This window comes from Branchiostoma lanceolatum, chromosome 3, assembly GCF_035083965.1.
Source record: "Branchiostoma lanceolatum isolate klBraLanc5 chromosome 3, klBraLanc5.hap2, whole genome shotgun sequence".
Taxonomy (NCBI): Eukaryota; Metazoa; Chordata; class Leptocardii; order Amphioxiformes; family Branchiostomatidae; genus Branchiostoma; species Branchiostoma lanceolatum.
Genome location: NC_089724.1, coordinates 33570758 through 33587686, shown reverse-complemented (window position 1 = coordinate 33587686; position 16929 = coordinate 33570758). Strand labels below are relative to the sequence as shown.

The 16929-nt window shown below is 39.9% G+C and overlaps 1 protein-coding gene across 1 annotated transcript; it reads left to right on the top strand.

Moving 5' to 3' along the window:
- Positions 1–797: 797 nt before the first annotated feature.
- LOC136429581 (uncharacterized) lies at positions 798–15026 on the top strand. The gene is made up of 8 exons (XM_066419415.1): positions 798–847; positions 5714–5773; positions 6071–6142; positions 6764–6841; positions 8667–8924; positions 9342–9506; positions 10246–10326; positions 12505–15026. The coding sequence occupies exons 2-8, from the start codon at positions 5714–5716 to the stop codon at positions 12568–12570; spliced, it is 780 nt and encodes a 259-aa protein (XP_066275512.1). The 5' UTR covers positions 798–847; the 3' UTR covers positions 12571–15026.
- Positions 15027–16929: the final 1903 nt, after the last annotated feature.

Sequence of the window (16929 nt, the reverse complement as noted above, 5' to 3'; positions counted from 1 at the left end):
CAGAGCAGACTGATCTAATTATTCCGCTGAGCTCTGATTGGCGCGCCAGGTTGGCGCGCGTTTTCAGCTGTTCGGTCCCCCTGCTCATTACCATATCTAACATGGCCGCCATCTGAGACGAGCGACGCTCGCGCGCACCACAAGGCTGCAGAAAACATTGTTTCTAAGGCTCTCTTGTCGCTAAACTAGCTTAAAATCTGAGCTATACTGGGTCCCCAATGCCCCTCTGATCTCATGGCTGTCACTCTGGAAATTAGCGTGAAAGGACAACATGTCGCTATCAGAAACGTGACCCAGGCAGTACAACAACAATACCCGTGAGATTTTCGGGCGGCCGAGCAAGATCTTGATTATCACGATATTTCAGTTTGTATGGATTGGAGAATTGGGAACAACAACCTTTGGTATTTACTTGTGCTTCTAAACAAGGTATAGATTGATCCCTGGTCAACACAAAAGAGGACATTGCTACTGAGTACGTGATGCAACCAAGGAGGTTTAATCAACTGACATGTTCCGCTAGCCAATTATCCTACACAAACAGATCCTGATTCGCCGCCGTGGGCAGCGCCCATGTCCAATCGCGCTGTCAGACCGCTAGACACCCGGCGCTGGGAGGGCCATAAATCGAGAGGATTTTCTATTATATCCGACCATACCGTCGGTGCCGAACTAATTAATCCAAGGCCGTAAACAACACCCCGAGCGGGCTAAGCTGTCTGGGCGGGTGAGGGTCACTCACAGTGCCGTAGAGATATCGGGGAGGCACCGAGGGTATGGATTCCAGGCTATGGTGAAGGTTCCCAAGGATTGTCGTTGCTTCTCGTCGCATGTGACAGTAGACAAGGTATTCTTTTCCTCATTGATTATGCATGCAATAGAAGGAGAGACTGTTTAAGAAGTTGCATTGGCCAGAAAACCTATATATTCGTACTCCAGAAAGACGATAATACACATGGAAGTAAAAGGCTCGTAACATGATACTAGGCTTACTAGGGTAGTTGTAGACGTCCGCTAACTAAAAGACGAAAAGTAACAGATTTATAAGATTGATTATAAACAGTGACAGTAAATAACGCAAGTTTGTAAAATGTTTTACTTTGTACTACAGGACTGTTTAAAGTTGTACCGTGGCATTTGGACGGGAATTGACTTCATGTTTTCTTGACAACTTCGCATGTGTCATGTGCTTTGTTGGGTCGTTGTATTATTGTTTTTTTGGGCGGTTTATGTCAAATATTCTCATGATCTAGTTCGTTCTGAAGATCCGAAGTTACTAACGTAACTAATATGCTACCGATGTACCCCTCTAAGAACTGCCAAAAGGAAAAAGAGAAATGATGACAGTGTCCTGTTCAATTTTCATGTCTTTTGTCTTTTCACGCATATTACACTTTACAGCACTTTAAATCACACAAAACTCCAAGTAATGACAGTTAAAGGTGCCCGCAGTACATCGAAATACTGTCAATATATAGCGTGAGGTAGTCGAATGTAGTTTTGAGGCTTCTGTACCGTCACACACCATGCCTGTCACGTTCTATGCTTTCCCAGGCACAGAACGTGACACAGCCCGACCGTCACAGACTGTGCCCGGAAGTGCTGTCAATCACTGTGACTGACGGGGCAGTGATGCCCGCGTTTCCATAGAAGGCAGCGTGTTTTTGTTTACCGCAGTCCCCCCACCCCCCGTCATCTTTGTTTTTCGGGGTGCTGGGATAAGGAGGAACAGCGTAATTCTCGCTCTGTAAAATAATTGAATAACTTAGACCTAGAATTGAAGTGGCACAAAAAGACAGTGTCTATAACAGATGCTAAAAAAAAAACAATTTGTAAGACTAAATATATTCTATCCAGGGAAACCAGATCTAGACTAGGATCGGGCCACTTGCCGATTACTTCGACGTCCTGAGGCAGTCAGCTCGCCCGATCTAAATCAATGCTACGGGAAGTTGTAGCCCCGGGCACTGTCCAGGCACGGTTCGTGACAGTGCCGGAGTGTCACAAACTGTGCTTTTGCCCCAGGCACGGTTTGTGACACTCAGGCACTGTCACAATCCGTGCCTGGGCACAGTTTGTGACAGTGCCCGAGTGTCACAAACCGTGCCTGGGGCAAAAGCACGGTTTGTGACACTCCGGCACTGTCACGAACCGTGCCTCAGGACACAGTCGTGAATGGCAGGGTTCGGGACGGATTTCTGTTGTAGAAATTCGCGATGAGACGTCCGTCTGTTTGTGCCACATCAACTCTAAGTCCAAATCATCCAAGACAAGCGCGAAATGTATTTCAATTTGCGAGAATTACGCTGATTCTTTCTCATCCCAGCGCCCCGAAAAAAACAAAGATGGCGGGCTGCAGGGAAAAAAACGCGTTAGGCAGACTCCTCCCCCTCAAAACACTAAGCTCCGCCCAAAAGCACAGTATGGGATAAGACCCCCTGTGTGTCACGAACTGTGCTCGGTTGGGCACCATTCGTGACGGTGTCCGAGTGTCACAAACCGTGCTTTTGTCCCAGGCACGGTTTGTGACACGCGGGCACTGTCACAAACCGTGCCTAGGCACCAAACGTGACAAAGCACCAAACGTGACGCAATAGCTTCCATCAGCTCGACTTTTAAACGTCCCGTTTGGTGTGTTTTTGTTTTCCATTTCGGAAGAACGCCCCCCTCCCCCATTCACGTCTTTAGAAATGTTAAAGTTTAACTGTAACATTATTTGAGTGTTTCTGTTCATAGAGGTTTGGAAAATGAAAAATTTTGCTTTTTTTGTATTACAAATAGAAAAAAAAAGATGAACAGCTTTCTTTAGAAACAACCACCGGTTACTAATTGTCTTGAATTATTATTTAATGACATATGAAAATATCTTATAATGTAGTGAATACTATAACTATAACAAATGCACAAGCCTATCGCCAATTTGCTCCTCTGATTGCCCCCCATTTTTTGCCTGCATGGGAGGGGGGGGCTGACAACGCTTAATGGTAAATTCAGGCCAGCCAACAATGCTTAATGGTAAATTAAGGCAGGCCGACAACGCTTAACGATAAATTCAGGAGATTTAGAACATGAGATACCCCTGAAGATGACGGTTGATTGCCACTATAGCTAGTCGCCCTGATCTTGTGGCATGAGACCTGGCATGCTTGCTACGAACCCTTTAAATTCAGAGGCGGCGACAGGAAATTTCGTAATGGTGGGACGAAATATTCATGATCACGATGACAGGCACCGAAAGCGTGATAATACTAGGGGGTCCTGGGGGCATGCTCCCCCAGAAAATTCTGAAATCTTGACCCTCGTTATGTAGAATGTAAACGACTAGTAAAGCTTCATGATTAATATATCAATAACGTTTAACGTTGAATTAGAGCGGGCCGGCTACGATTAACGGTGAATTGAAATAGCGCATAAGGCTTAACGGAAAAGGGCATGCAGGCCCTCATAGAATAATTTGTCCCCCATATACCTGTTGAAATGTTTTGTCCTTATGTCCTGCATTATTTCAGGGATAGAATGTTTAGCAGAATTCGAAGCTGTACTGTAACAGGTATCCAACTTTAGAATGCTTGTTTCAAGTCCCGGTTAGGCCATACCAATTTTATTTCTTGATTCTTGGACTTTTTCAGAAAAAAAACTGGAGCGACAGGGCGGAGAAAAAAAAAATTGGCAAATAGTCTGGGGTGAAGATAAGGGTTAACATAATATTATAAAGTATAAGAATTCAAGTTTCAGTTTTGTATGGCTTGTTTTATATAGTTTTAGGCAATGCACCCCTTTCTTTGATCTAGTACTATAATTTTAGTAACAAAATAATCTTTTGCCATATATTATATGGATTGATATGAGAAGTAGTTCTAATAAATGAAAAATTACAACTTATGATCAATGTGACCACACTTTTTAGGCATGGGCAAGCCTTTATAATCTATAGCTATTGAGTTTTATAACTGAACAGATAGTAAGATTGGGAGTAAAAATTTGTGAAATGGAATAGCGACCCAATTTTTTTTTTCAAAATGGGAAAAAAAGGACAGGCTATTCCGAGAAACAACAGAAAAAATTGTCGTGGCCTTACCAAGCCATTTGTGTAGGAGTCAAACAGAACTCTCCCTTATGAATGAATGGATGAATGAATTGTTTATTTGATCATTTTCATGGATACTCAGTACATCGCAGCCTTAGGCTGATTTGCGTATTTTATATTTGAGCTGAATATGTAAATGCCGATAGTTTTCCTTGAATAATTTAATCTGGTTGGAGAATCACAGCTGGATAACAAGCTTAATGTGGTAGCGCACAGTCTTTATCCACGACCCCAGAGTCTGTTATGTAACGTTAGGGGTAAAAAGATAGTGCACCCTAAATCTTGAACTGCATGAAAAAAACTTAAATGTGAAAGCCAGCATGGCGTGAAGTTTACTGTATGGTAGTCAGCTTTTCGATCGTACGAATGAGACAGAGGATTAGATGAAGAAAGACTGAATGCAGCTGCAGGACGTTTCAATGACTGCAGATGCAGAGACCAGTGGATGATGATGATGATGATGATGATGACGATGATGACGATGATGATGATGATGAATAGGACTGTAAAGTTTGCCCATTCGGTGTATAAATGTGCATGAGTCGGCTGCAGTGCCGTATGACCCCGCATGACACCATTTAAAAGTGGAAGTCAAAACTTACAAAAACTAAAAAAATTGATAACTTTTTTTAGTTTTCAGTTTGTAGATTGTAACCTCAACTTCAACAAATTTGTTAGTCGTGCTTCTCTAGGGTACCCTACTATAATTTTATCTGCATCTATCTATGCCTGTCACTTTGTAGTCCCTTGACTGAAAAATGTCTCCATAGCCTGGAAACTGTGTTCTGCTACCTTAAACAGTTCTTTATTCGCAAGCAAGACGTACAATCACAGTGGATATATTTCTTGAGTCATGAACCCTGATTTTGGAAGGGGTATCGAACCCTGATAGATATATTTTTTTTCTATGCTTAGCCCCAGTCCTCAGCTTATAGTAATACTAATAGCAGCTGGCCTGTCAGCTGTTTAACTTGACAAGACGCTGTCGTACAACACTGAGGGGTTGGCCGACTACTACCCAACTGGGCTGAATCGCAAGGGTCTTGAGGCTGCCATTTTGGCGCGAAGGTGACCTCAATAGGACAATTGCTCTACTAGTAGTTGCGGCCATCGAACTGCATGGTTATGAACCACTCACACCGGGAAGGACCCCAACACTTTTCGATAAGTGTGGGGGAATCTTTAATGTTCTCGAGGTGTGCCGCTCTCCTCAAACACGGGACCTCTATTTAACGTCCTATCCGAGGGATGTCCCTAACCGAGGCTAGGTACTCATTTACACTTGAGTGAAGTGAGGAAAGTCGTGTAAAGTGCCTTTCCCAAGGGCACAACATCGGGGCATATCGGTGGGTTCTGACCCACAACATAGCCACAATATAGACTCAGTCATGTTTGGGACCAAGTTTTTAAGAATTAACTGACAATCTTAACCTCCTTATTTATAACTGCTGGACAATATTTGTTGTTGCATATATGACATTAATTATTCTTGAATTTATAACAGTACCTTACGTTTGGGACAGCACATAAGACAATACTCAAGTATCGCTACATTAGCATCACTGTAAGTCAAAACCTCCATGGCAAAATTTGTATAGTTTTCTCTATATTGATCTGTCTTTTCAGATGTCGGATGAGATTCATCCCTCTTCAACTCGTGCCATGATGAAAAGCATCATGTCAGAGGTAGGTACAAACTCGAGTTCCACGACCTCATGTCTTTTGAGTGACAAAATATGTTTCTCATTGAATATGCAAACAATGTCCTCAGGTACATTAGTCATATCAGTTATGATAAAAATATTACAAAACAAAATAGTCTTATTTGTTAGGATTATTTAAATGGAATAATATTTTTTGAGAGGTCAACCCCACCTTTCTGCTGCTGCCACTGCCTAGGTGTATAATCAACACTCCTTAACTTTATGTATACTACTAGTAGTTGAAATATTGCTTAACTGTCTTTTTTCTTTCATCTCACAGGCTGAGATTTACAAAGGGGCTCTGCAATCTTGTGCCAAGCTCAAAGTAGTACGTCAAGAAATACATAACCAGGTAAGTGTGCAAGTATAGCAATTTCTTTGTGCTTATTGGCGACATGGGTAGTAATTCATATTAGTTTGTAAAAATTATGCAGGAATGCAAGATTCCATGCATGCATGTGCATTGAGAACATCATTTCAATGAGCCATCTAGTGACGACATCTGGCAATTTTGGCAAAAAATACAGGTAGGGCTGCTGTACTATCATGGGATTTCCATGGGGTTTCATGTTACTGTTAGTCTGGAACAGAGAATATGACATATTTGCTCATAGATGAGCTTTTAGGTGTTGCTGTCATGAAAAACATTAAAGTCCTGGTGCAACAAATGTAACAATATAATCTGTGACATTCCATAGCAGAGATCAACATCACATCCACTTGTTACATGATAATCAACACCAGTCATGTGACAAGAACGCTGAGATGAGACCGGACATTTCGGTTGTGAAAAAGACAGTGACAGTCTCGAAAAAAAGTGACTTTTGTCATGTCATAACTCTTCAGTTATGATTGATATTCTTCATCTCAATTGTAATGTAATGCTCTAATGTAGGTTAACACATGTCCGACTTGCCCCAAGCAAAAACCATCATTATATTATAACATATCTGACATCATGTACTTCTTATAGTTAAACTTAAAGACAGCCAACGATGCGGTTAAGCGACTGACGGATGAAATCTCAGAAACAGAAGCTGAAAATGCTAAGGTTAGCACATTTTGTATGTTGAACTGGAAATTGTGTTGTGTTGTGTTTGCTGATTTTTCTGCCACAGTCCTGACTTTTCCCTGAACATTCTTTTTCACTGTTGGGACCGGGTATATATATCTCCAGCTTTGGAATGTCACAGATTCTTGAAGTAATATTGCATGATCCTTAGATCTCTGCTTTTATCTTGTAGTGAAATTGTATTCAGTAGTATCCTGTGATAATGTTACTGAACTTAAGATTAAAATCAGTTGTGAATATACATTCTGCCAAATAGACCTCTTTCCAGTTACGGCGGCCATTTTGAATTCCCAGAGGTCAGCTCGGGGTCATGCATCAAAACGAGGCAGTCCCTGACTCAGATCCTACTATAACCCTGGGTAATGCCAGTTATACCATCTTCGGTAGTACATTTCGCCCCTCGAAGATGAAATTATCTAATATATGTGCCTTTCATATGTAGAAAATATTGTTCTGGACATTTTGACTTATTTTTGGCTAAATTTTTATTCGTTTTTTACAGTTTTTGACGGGTAACTTAAGGACAGTATCTACCGTGTATCCTCCTTAAAATCTTTTCTAGTAGGATTAATACAAGACCTGAAAAGTCTAGCTGCAGACTGGCATTCTTGTGGGTAAAAATTAGAAGACAATTGGCAGTTGTTCCGACAATTTCTCGATGCCAAGATCCGTTCTGCAAACACTGAGCTCCATGGGGTGGTCCAATGCAGAACTCAGTGCAGTGGGAAAGGTGGGGTACACACTGGATGCGCTCTTTGTATATTTGTATGTCAGTTTGCTCCATTGATAGTTTTGGTAGCATACACTTCCACAATTTGAGTCCAGATCATTGTGGGCCACTGTTGTGGGCTGAAATTTAGCAGATCCATCCTGTGATTTTGACGATTTCTCAATGCTAAGATCGGCATGGCAAAGAAACGCTATACTCGTAAATGTTATCGCCAGTGGGACAGGGATCGACCCCAGTCTCTACAAAACTAACTACACTGGCAACTAGTGATGGGGACGCATCTGTGATTTACCCCGCCTTCCCCACTGAGTTCTGCATTGGACCGGACCAGTCGACCCCATAGAGCTTAGTTTGCAGAACGGATCTTGGTATCGAGAAATTGTCGGAACAACTGCCAATTGTCTTCTAATTTTTTACCCACAAGAATGCCAGTCTGCAGCTAGACTTTTCAGGTCTTGTATTAATCCTACTAGAAAAGATTTTAAGGAGGATACACGGTAGATACCGTCCTTAAGTTACCCTTCAAAAACTGTAAAAAACGAATAAAAATTTAGCCAAAAATAAGTCAAAATGTCCAGAACAATATTTTCTACATATGAAAGGCACATATATTAGATAATTTCATCTTTGAGGGGCGAAATGTACTACCGAAGATGGTATAACTGGCATTACCCAGGGTTATAGTAGGATCTGAGTCAGGGACTGCCTCGTTTTGGTGCATGACCCCGAGCTGACCTCTGGGAATTCAAAATGGCCGCCGTAACTGGAAAGAGGTCTATTGCCATCCCTAGGCCTGTACCCAGACACATACATCCTGTGACAGTGATGTGTTAAGTCCATCATGTTGACTTGACAGCCAGTAGACCTACTAGGTTGCACACCTGCTAGTAAATATGATGGTAGTAAAATTTTTGGCAGGGAGAGCTTACTTTCCATGATAATTCCTCTGTCTTCTGCCGTTTGTAGCAAAAACATTTGGTGGACCAGTACATGTAAACCAGGGAGATACATTACCTATTTGTTAATGTTAGTACTCACATTTATATAAGACTAAAAAATAAGAATTTTTTTTAGCATCTTGACGAGATGAGGAAGATGAAAGAGGAGATGAGGCGAATTAAGGAGGAGAGCCAGGCTGCCATTAGGAGGAAGGAGGAGGCGATGAGGAGGAAGGAGGAGGAGAACCAGGCCGCCTTGAGGAGGAAGGAGGAGGAAAACCAGGCTATCTTGAGGAGGAAGGAGGAGGAGAATCAGGTGGAGATAGAGGCTCTGAACAAGAAAGAGGCAGAATCTCAGGCTGCTCTGGAGGTGGCTAATAAGAAAATCGAAATGGTATTTTTTTTCTTATTATCATGATACTTCTTCCACCTTTTCATGGTATTCATACTGTACATGTATTATGACTTTTTATCTTACATTTCACTCATTTTTAAAGCATTTAACAATGTCAGAAAGTTTTAATTTGGCAGTGAATAGTATCCATTTCATGTACAATAGTCAAAGGACAACAATTCATGGTAATCAAATTTTGAGTTATGATTTGAATAGCTTACTGTTGTTGTTTTTAAATTAGTAGAAATTGTCAAACCAATTAAATTTCATTGGCTGCTAGCAAAAAAAATAATTTGCTCATGTTCAGTACGTAATGTTGCAATAAAATATGATAATATAGGCTTCTCTAGATGTGTATTAAAGCCAGCCTGTTATGTTGAAGTTAATCAAAGTGTATTCTACTTTGTATGTATTAAGGATGAAGCCACTCTTAAGGTGAAAGAAGCATCCATAAACGTCAAAGATCAGATGCTGGTGGAAACAGCAGCTGCACTGAAGGAATCCAACATGGATCGATCAACAGCAATTGCTGTGATGGCCTGGAAAGGCTCTTGGAAAAGGATTAAGAATGAAAGGGACCAGGTATTATATCTTTGCCACTGTTTGCCCCTACTCTTCTTGATAAATGAGTTGGGCTCTTAACCTAAAGTTTAATGTGCTGAGGTTTGACACTTTAGGCTTGAATGCCTTAAGCTCCCTTATAGACGGGGTTATGCACCAGCTTTATGTCCAATCAAAATGATTGCGATCCCTCATTGCTGACCCTTTACTGATTTTGCAACATTTGTTTATCACAATTCACAATAAAAATACCAGATTCTGCAACAATCTTTATCTCACAATCAATGGGCATTTTACAGAAAACAGAAACAAGTTTGATTAGTGATTGCAGTTTATGATACATTTCGAGCATATTTGTAGCCCGTTGCTGACATAATTTGCCATTATATCAATTTTTTTAATCAAAGATGAACAGTGTCCCACAGTGGCAGCCAGTCTGCTAAATTGCTGCCAAGTCATTACAAAGTTTTGGAATCTTATCGAAGTATGCAATAATGTATCAGTTGTAATAGCAAATTCACAGTGTTATTATATCAGATTTATAAATGCAAACAATGACATGTGTTGTACCATGTAAGATTGTTGAGCAATAAAGTTCATTAAATCTCATTCGTACCAATATTTAACACTTGCGAAATTACTGGAATTTCTAAAAATAGTAGTAATGCTAACATAGTTTATTAATGATTTATGGTAATTTTGGAGCATTTACATAGTCCTTGAACTTTGAGTCAAACTGTTCTAATTTCATGTTTTAAAGATTGCAGAGGAGTTAAGGAAGAGGGAGTCTACATTTCGGAAGTTAGACAAACACCTGCAAAAGACCCTGAAGGAACTTTACGTGAGTTTGTCAGTGATAGTGAAAGTACATGTAACTATGTCATCACATGCATGCACCTTAGGGCAGTAAAAAGCATTGCTCTGTATTGTATAAGTGCAATACAGTTATGTTGCTATAACTGTATCGCAGTTATATCAAAAGATCTGCTTTAGAATCAACTCCTCAAGTGCATATTTCAAAGAAGGCTGTGATTGATAAGGTAACAGAAAAGCAAAATTAGTTATTTTCAATTTGATTGCTGATCATTTGATATTGGAACCTTACTGTTTATAGAGAAACGAATTAGGAATAGTCTCAATTCTTTATATCTTGACAATCTGCTAAAGTAAGTCCTTTTAGTAGTTTTTAGTATTCATATTGAAAAGTAAATGCCCTTTTTTGCTATTATTAGAAAGAAAAGAAAAATGATAGCAAAAAATAGCCCATGTCTACAACATGTAGCATAGACTGTTAAAGTGTTTGTGACACCAATGACACCAAAATATATTTTCCATATTACATTTACCGCATTTTGATAATGTTATTAAACGAGCATAGACGTTTGTACAAAATATACACCCTTCTGATGTTATTGAACTGTGAACCTACAAACCATTAAATGAATAGTACATTAACTTCCATTTCTTGATTCATGCCTCTAGTTAATCCAATCAAATTCCTTCAACGATGTCACAGTGAGCATGGCAGCCAGCTCGCGAAATACTTTCATTTTTAGACGTAATCAAATTAATTGTAATATAAGATATTTCAACTTGTCATATTATATGCTGTTTCCTTATATTTCTCAAATGAATGTTTTGCGAGTTGCAGTGCCAGGTATCAAACAGGCTGATGGTGTTATCTCAGTGACATGATATCGATGGAATAAAAATAATCAAGAATTGAAAGTATGATTTATAAGATCAATGTGCAATAACATCAGAAGGGAGTTTTGTACCATGTCTTTTTTATTTGAATAGTACTTATTACCTTCGCCAAGAAGGTTATGCAGAGGGTAGCGTTTGTGTGTTTGTTTGTCTGTAGTGGACCAGCATAACTCGAGAATGCCTTGATGGACTGTCTTGGTATTCGGAATGTTGGTAGGTTTTGATGAGACCTGAAAACGATTAGACTTTGGGCCCCCTAGCGGCTTCTTACGGTACTGCAGCAGAATTTCCTGTTTTGATATCTGGTGTTCTGGACAAGCTATGGAACTGATTTTTGAGTGGCAGATAGATCTTTGGACAGAGAGTAAGTGGTGTGGGTTTGGGCCCCTGGCAGCCTTTTTTTAACTGCAGGAGCAGGTTTTGTATTTGACTTTGAAATAGAATAACTCAAGAAGGGCTTGATGGATGGTAATGATGTTTGGTAAGTAGATAGCTTGAGTGATGATGTACATGATTAGATACTTCTTATGCAAATAGGTATCTAATTTGCATAATTAATGAGGAAAGTTTATACATCTGCCAAATTCCATGATAGGACTCTGAAACATGTTACATAATGTAACTGAGAAAGAGAGAAATATTGATTGATATGAACTATGCAAATGAAGACCTCATTTGCGTAATTAATGAGGAAATACTATAACTCAAGATGGGCTTGATGGATGGTCATGATTTTTGGTATGTATATAGCTTGTGTGATGCTTAGTATGATTGGACGATAATTAAGCAAATCAGATTCTAATTTCCATAATTAATGAGGCAACTTAAAAAATCGGCTTTGCTCCATGATATGACTATTCAAATTGTAACTGAGGAAGAGAGGAATGTTGATATATAGAAACTATGCAAATGTAGGCCTAATTTGCATACTTGATGAGTAACTTCTATAATTCCACACCGGCAAATGAAGGCAATTTCATACATTTAATACTTTTTTTGTGGCATCGGGAAGTTATGTGAATGTGAATTTGGGCCTCATTTGCATAATTGAACTTCTTTGTCAAGCTCATACTTTGGACATGTTATCTTTTAAGACAATCAACTGGTATGATTTATAATTGATGAGAAACACTCCTAATACGTCAGTCATAAAGGTTAAAATCATTTGGCGAAGGTATGAGGTCATGGAACTCTAGTTGTAATTGAATGTTATCTGCAAATATTATTATACTTTGGTGCCATTTGTGTCACAATCAAATTGTACATGTACTATCTAACATATTCAAGATATGTATTTTTCTTCTTCTTTCAGGATTTGAGAATTGTGTGTGAGGGTGTGGACCGGATAGCTCCATCGCTCAGGGGTCTAAACCCCTAGCTTCTCCACCAGGGGATAGATAAGTAAATATTGACCAAATCATTCGAAACAGTTGGCCAGAAATAAGTTGGCTGGAGGAGGCCAATTGACTGGATAAGTCTGTCTGCATCTTCTGGTGTTATGAAAGTTCCCAGTTTCTTTGAGAAAAGTTATGACTTTTAACATACTAGGCAGCTAGTACATGCAAAGAGCCTGGCAACATTTAGATCATTGAAACTTGTAACAGATGACAGACTTATCCACAGTCAAATGGCATACCTATATCAGAGTTTTCTTCAGACTGGTAAAGACCCAGGTCTAATATGGTTTGCCAAGATTTTCTACAAAATTTTCCCCCCAAAAGAGAGTGCCTTACCTCCCTTTCTTTGGACCATGCAGACATTTTGATAGCATTTTTTACTACTTGTTCTGGGATTAAGGCAATCACAAAACTCAGTATGATATGGTTAGTTCCTCTTTTTGATGATTGCTATAAGCAGCAAGAAAATATAGCTTGTCTTTAAGTGTTAAAATGTGACATTGAATGGCCAAGTGGCTGGGCTAAAACTTGAAATCAAGAGGTAGGGGCTCAATCCCTGCCATGGCAATCTTGGTTGTGTCCTTGGGAAAGGCACTTTAAAAACTTTCCTCACTCCACCAAGGTGTAAAAATGGGTACATGACTTTGGGTGAGGATTAAAATGGCACTGGAAAGAAAGGGATGGGCTCCACCTTCCAATATCGTGCCCTAGACACAGTGGATAACAATCGAGTTACCACTGCCCTCACAGCCTCAAAAAGGCTATAATATGTGATTACCTTTTTAATGTGGCCACTAGTTTTTAATTCCTTATGATCTGTTGGGACGGTTTAGTTTGTAACAGTCAGACCATGTAAATAGTTAAGATTTTAAACTTATGTCCAGACTTGAAAACATTCCTTGTTATTTTTATTGTATTTAAAGGATTTTAGATAATATTTGGGAATGTGAAGAGTTGTAATGTACAGAAGGAAGAAAGATCTAGATATGAGGTAGTGCTGTACATATGCTGGACTCATTGTAACCTGGAATACAGACTTAAATGTCAGGGCCCACACAGGTAGGTTCTTAAGCACCAATGGTCTAATACTGTAAATGCAGAAATGTTCGCGACGGTTTTATGTTCGCGGTTCATGCAGTGACCGTTTCACCGCGAACTTTAAAAAAATCAAAAGACCGGACCCTAGGAAGAAAATAGCCATTCCAACAATTAATGACAAAATTACACATTACTGGACTCCTCTTGATCATGAGGGCATCCCACCGAGCTGCACGGCATTGGTGCGGCCGGTGGAGGTGCCGAAATACAGAAAAGCACAGGAACAGAACAAACAAAATTTTCCATTAAGTTTGTGCATGGCTGCACTATGCTACCCCAATTAGCTTATGACATTAACCGACGATTGTTGCTGATACTAGAAAATTATGACAACTTAAATTCTTGCATTACTCATGCAGAATGTTTAATATTATTAAGTTAGTTAAAGGCACCCAGAGCACTTCATGTGGCTTCAAACTCGAATTTAAAAAACTCAAATTTTTAGTCTTTTCTACACATAGTAAGTTTTATTAAGACTATACCAATAAATGTCGACATTCAAAGAGCAAAGATGCGATGTCGTTGTGCGGTGAGCACTGATAGAAAGTCCAAGCGCTGTCAGCGCTGTCACTGTCATCCTTTTTTTTTTAACGTGAAGTCACGTCGCCGTAACATGCAGAGAATGGACCGTTCCAGTCGAACACCAGAATCACACACAAGTACAAAAAATATGGTACTTTGCACTAGCGGACTTAGAAGTAGTTGGCAATGTGCAACAAACATGAGCCCCGTCTCCTTGAGTGCCCGAGATGTTATCTTTTTCATTTGGTTTTTTTCCTGAGCATTCATGGAGCCAATGCAGAGAGAAATCTGTCCAAGATATGCATACCCTGCCTGACCTACTAGCGCTGTTTTGACGGAGGTATTCCAAAGAGAACATGTGTATTTTATTGTTTTTTCCCTCTGTTTCACATTTAATTGTTATTTAAGGTATAAGAATTTCGATATGCAGCTATTTTAAACATTGATCGAAATTCTTTTGCTTTGCTCCCTAGGTATTCTAGAAATCATCATATTGCTATTGTATATGGATATATGTGGGTGTTTCTCTATTACCTTTTTAATAAATGTGAAGAAACATCGTGGCATCATGTGGCGCAATCGGTAGGTTGTTTCGCCCAGAATCGAGAGGTCCCGGGTTCGAGAGTTGTACCCTTAGGAAAGGCACTTCACACGACTTTCCTCACTCCGAAGTCAGGTGTAAATGTGTCGGTATACCTGACTTCGGTTGGGGAAGGTCGTATGTATTATATGATTGTAACCCCTGCAGTAACTCAGCACTGGCTGCCATTGCACGGGTAATTTCTGACCAATAAACCATTATTATTATTGTAAAAGGTGTACTGTGTGTGTGAACTCCAGTTACTGTGTCCGTCCATAATACAGTGGTATGCATGTATGTTCCTGAATTTTACTCAATTACCTTTATCTAAGTTAACTTACTCTGAGTTACTCAAAACCAATCCTGGTATAGTCCCTCCTTTCAAGGATAGCCTGAAATCATACTTCTAGCAGCCCCAGTCTCTTACTCTCCATGCAGAGGAGGGGTTCCGGGCTAGTTTTGAAGTGTTTTATGCGTTTTTGTCGGGCGTTCTACTTTGTCATTTTTTTCCCTTTTTTGAAGAGACAAAAAAATAATTGAAGAGCTCCCCAAAAAATGACTAAGTAGAAAGTCCGACAAAAACGCCTAAAAACACGTCAAAGAAATGCCAGAACTCCTCCTCTGCTTGGAGAGTACCAGTCTCTAAGTCAGGGAAATGTATCCTTATTATGGTGATTTATGCATACATGTAACGTTACGTGTTCACATTGACCAAGTCTGTTACCATGTGTTGTAGGCTGTGATGACTGGTTTCCAAGGTGACAGAATCCTGAGGTCCTATTGGTTATCATTCTTGTTAAAAGTCTCATGAGTTAGCAGCCTAAACAATCGAAGTCATTTATCAAATTCACGCGGATTTTATGAAAAAACGTAATAAAACACTCAGTATTGCAACCTTAAGTTTTCAGTTATTTTATTTATTTATTTATTTGTTTATTTATTCTTTGTCGAGGGCCCATATCAAAAACAACAAAGACAGTTTACAGATATTTACATATAACAACAACAAGATATTACATATCGAATAGTGTCAAAACGAGCAGGCGGGAGGACCAATCGACAGTATTAAGGCCAGTGCCTGCTCAGTGAGAAAACCTCAGAATGGCATAGTAGTTGAATTATGCTGTTTCCAGACGCAAAGAGACGAGTCACAAAGGAGTGTGCCAAGTTACGCCGCCTGGCGTCGAAGGTGTCAACCCGACAGTTCGAGAAGAGTATCGTATTACTAGTACTCCTAGGCTGGGACATTAACATTTTAAAGGCGTCGTTGTACGACACCCGGAGTCTCTGCATTGCACCGGCACTGTGGTTGGTCCAAAGTTTTGATAGAGTCAGACGCATTTTATCCAAACCCTGGGTCATCTTGTGACAAAATGTAATGCAGGCAGAAAAAACAAGATGGCTGCATCGGAAGAAGTAAGCATGAGGGTGGGTGCGCCGAAATGAAGCAAAAAAGTAATCTCACAGGCTTTTCTTGATCTTGAACGGGTACTGGGCAACACCCCTCTTGTTCGGATAAAGCGCCCAGGGGAGAGTGTGCTGCACTGTTATTGTCCTCTCAGATGCAGGAGCACAGCCTCCTTGAACTTGGGAGGATCGGCTATGTCCGTGACGTCCTGAGGTGTTAAATTCCAGTCAATCATAGTTAGTGGGTAAAATGAGTATCTATAACAGTCTTTGCGGAATGGTAGAGCCTTATATGAATTTTGATTTGAGTGTCGCAATTGGCGCGGAGCAGGCATCAAATGAGTTTCTACCGGTAGGGCTATCTTGTGTTGTCCTGCTTTCTGCAGTACTGTAAGTCTGCTTGCTGTCCTTCTATTCGTTAAAGTATCCCAACCCAAATCGGAAACAAGTTTAGTGGTACTATCATGAGTGTAGTAAGAGTTTGTATTGAATGCGTCTTCGTGTTTCTGTCAAGTGGACAAATCCTCGGGTGCATTTTTCAGTTATTGTAAGAAAGAATACTATGAAAAATACCATCTCCAGACGCCGCCATCTCACATCGTGCGGAATTAGTTGGTGTACATGGCAAAAAATTGGACATAGAAGAACAAGGTGCATTATCTTCTCGAAACTTACAAAAGAAATTCAGTCAAGGGATGTCTTTATAATACAATGTTATCGTTTTAATTTAGGT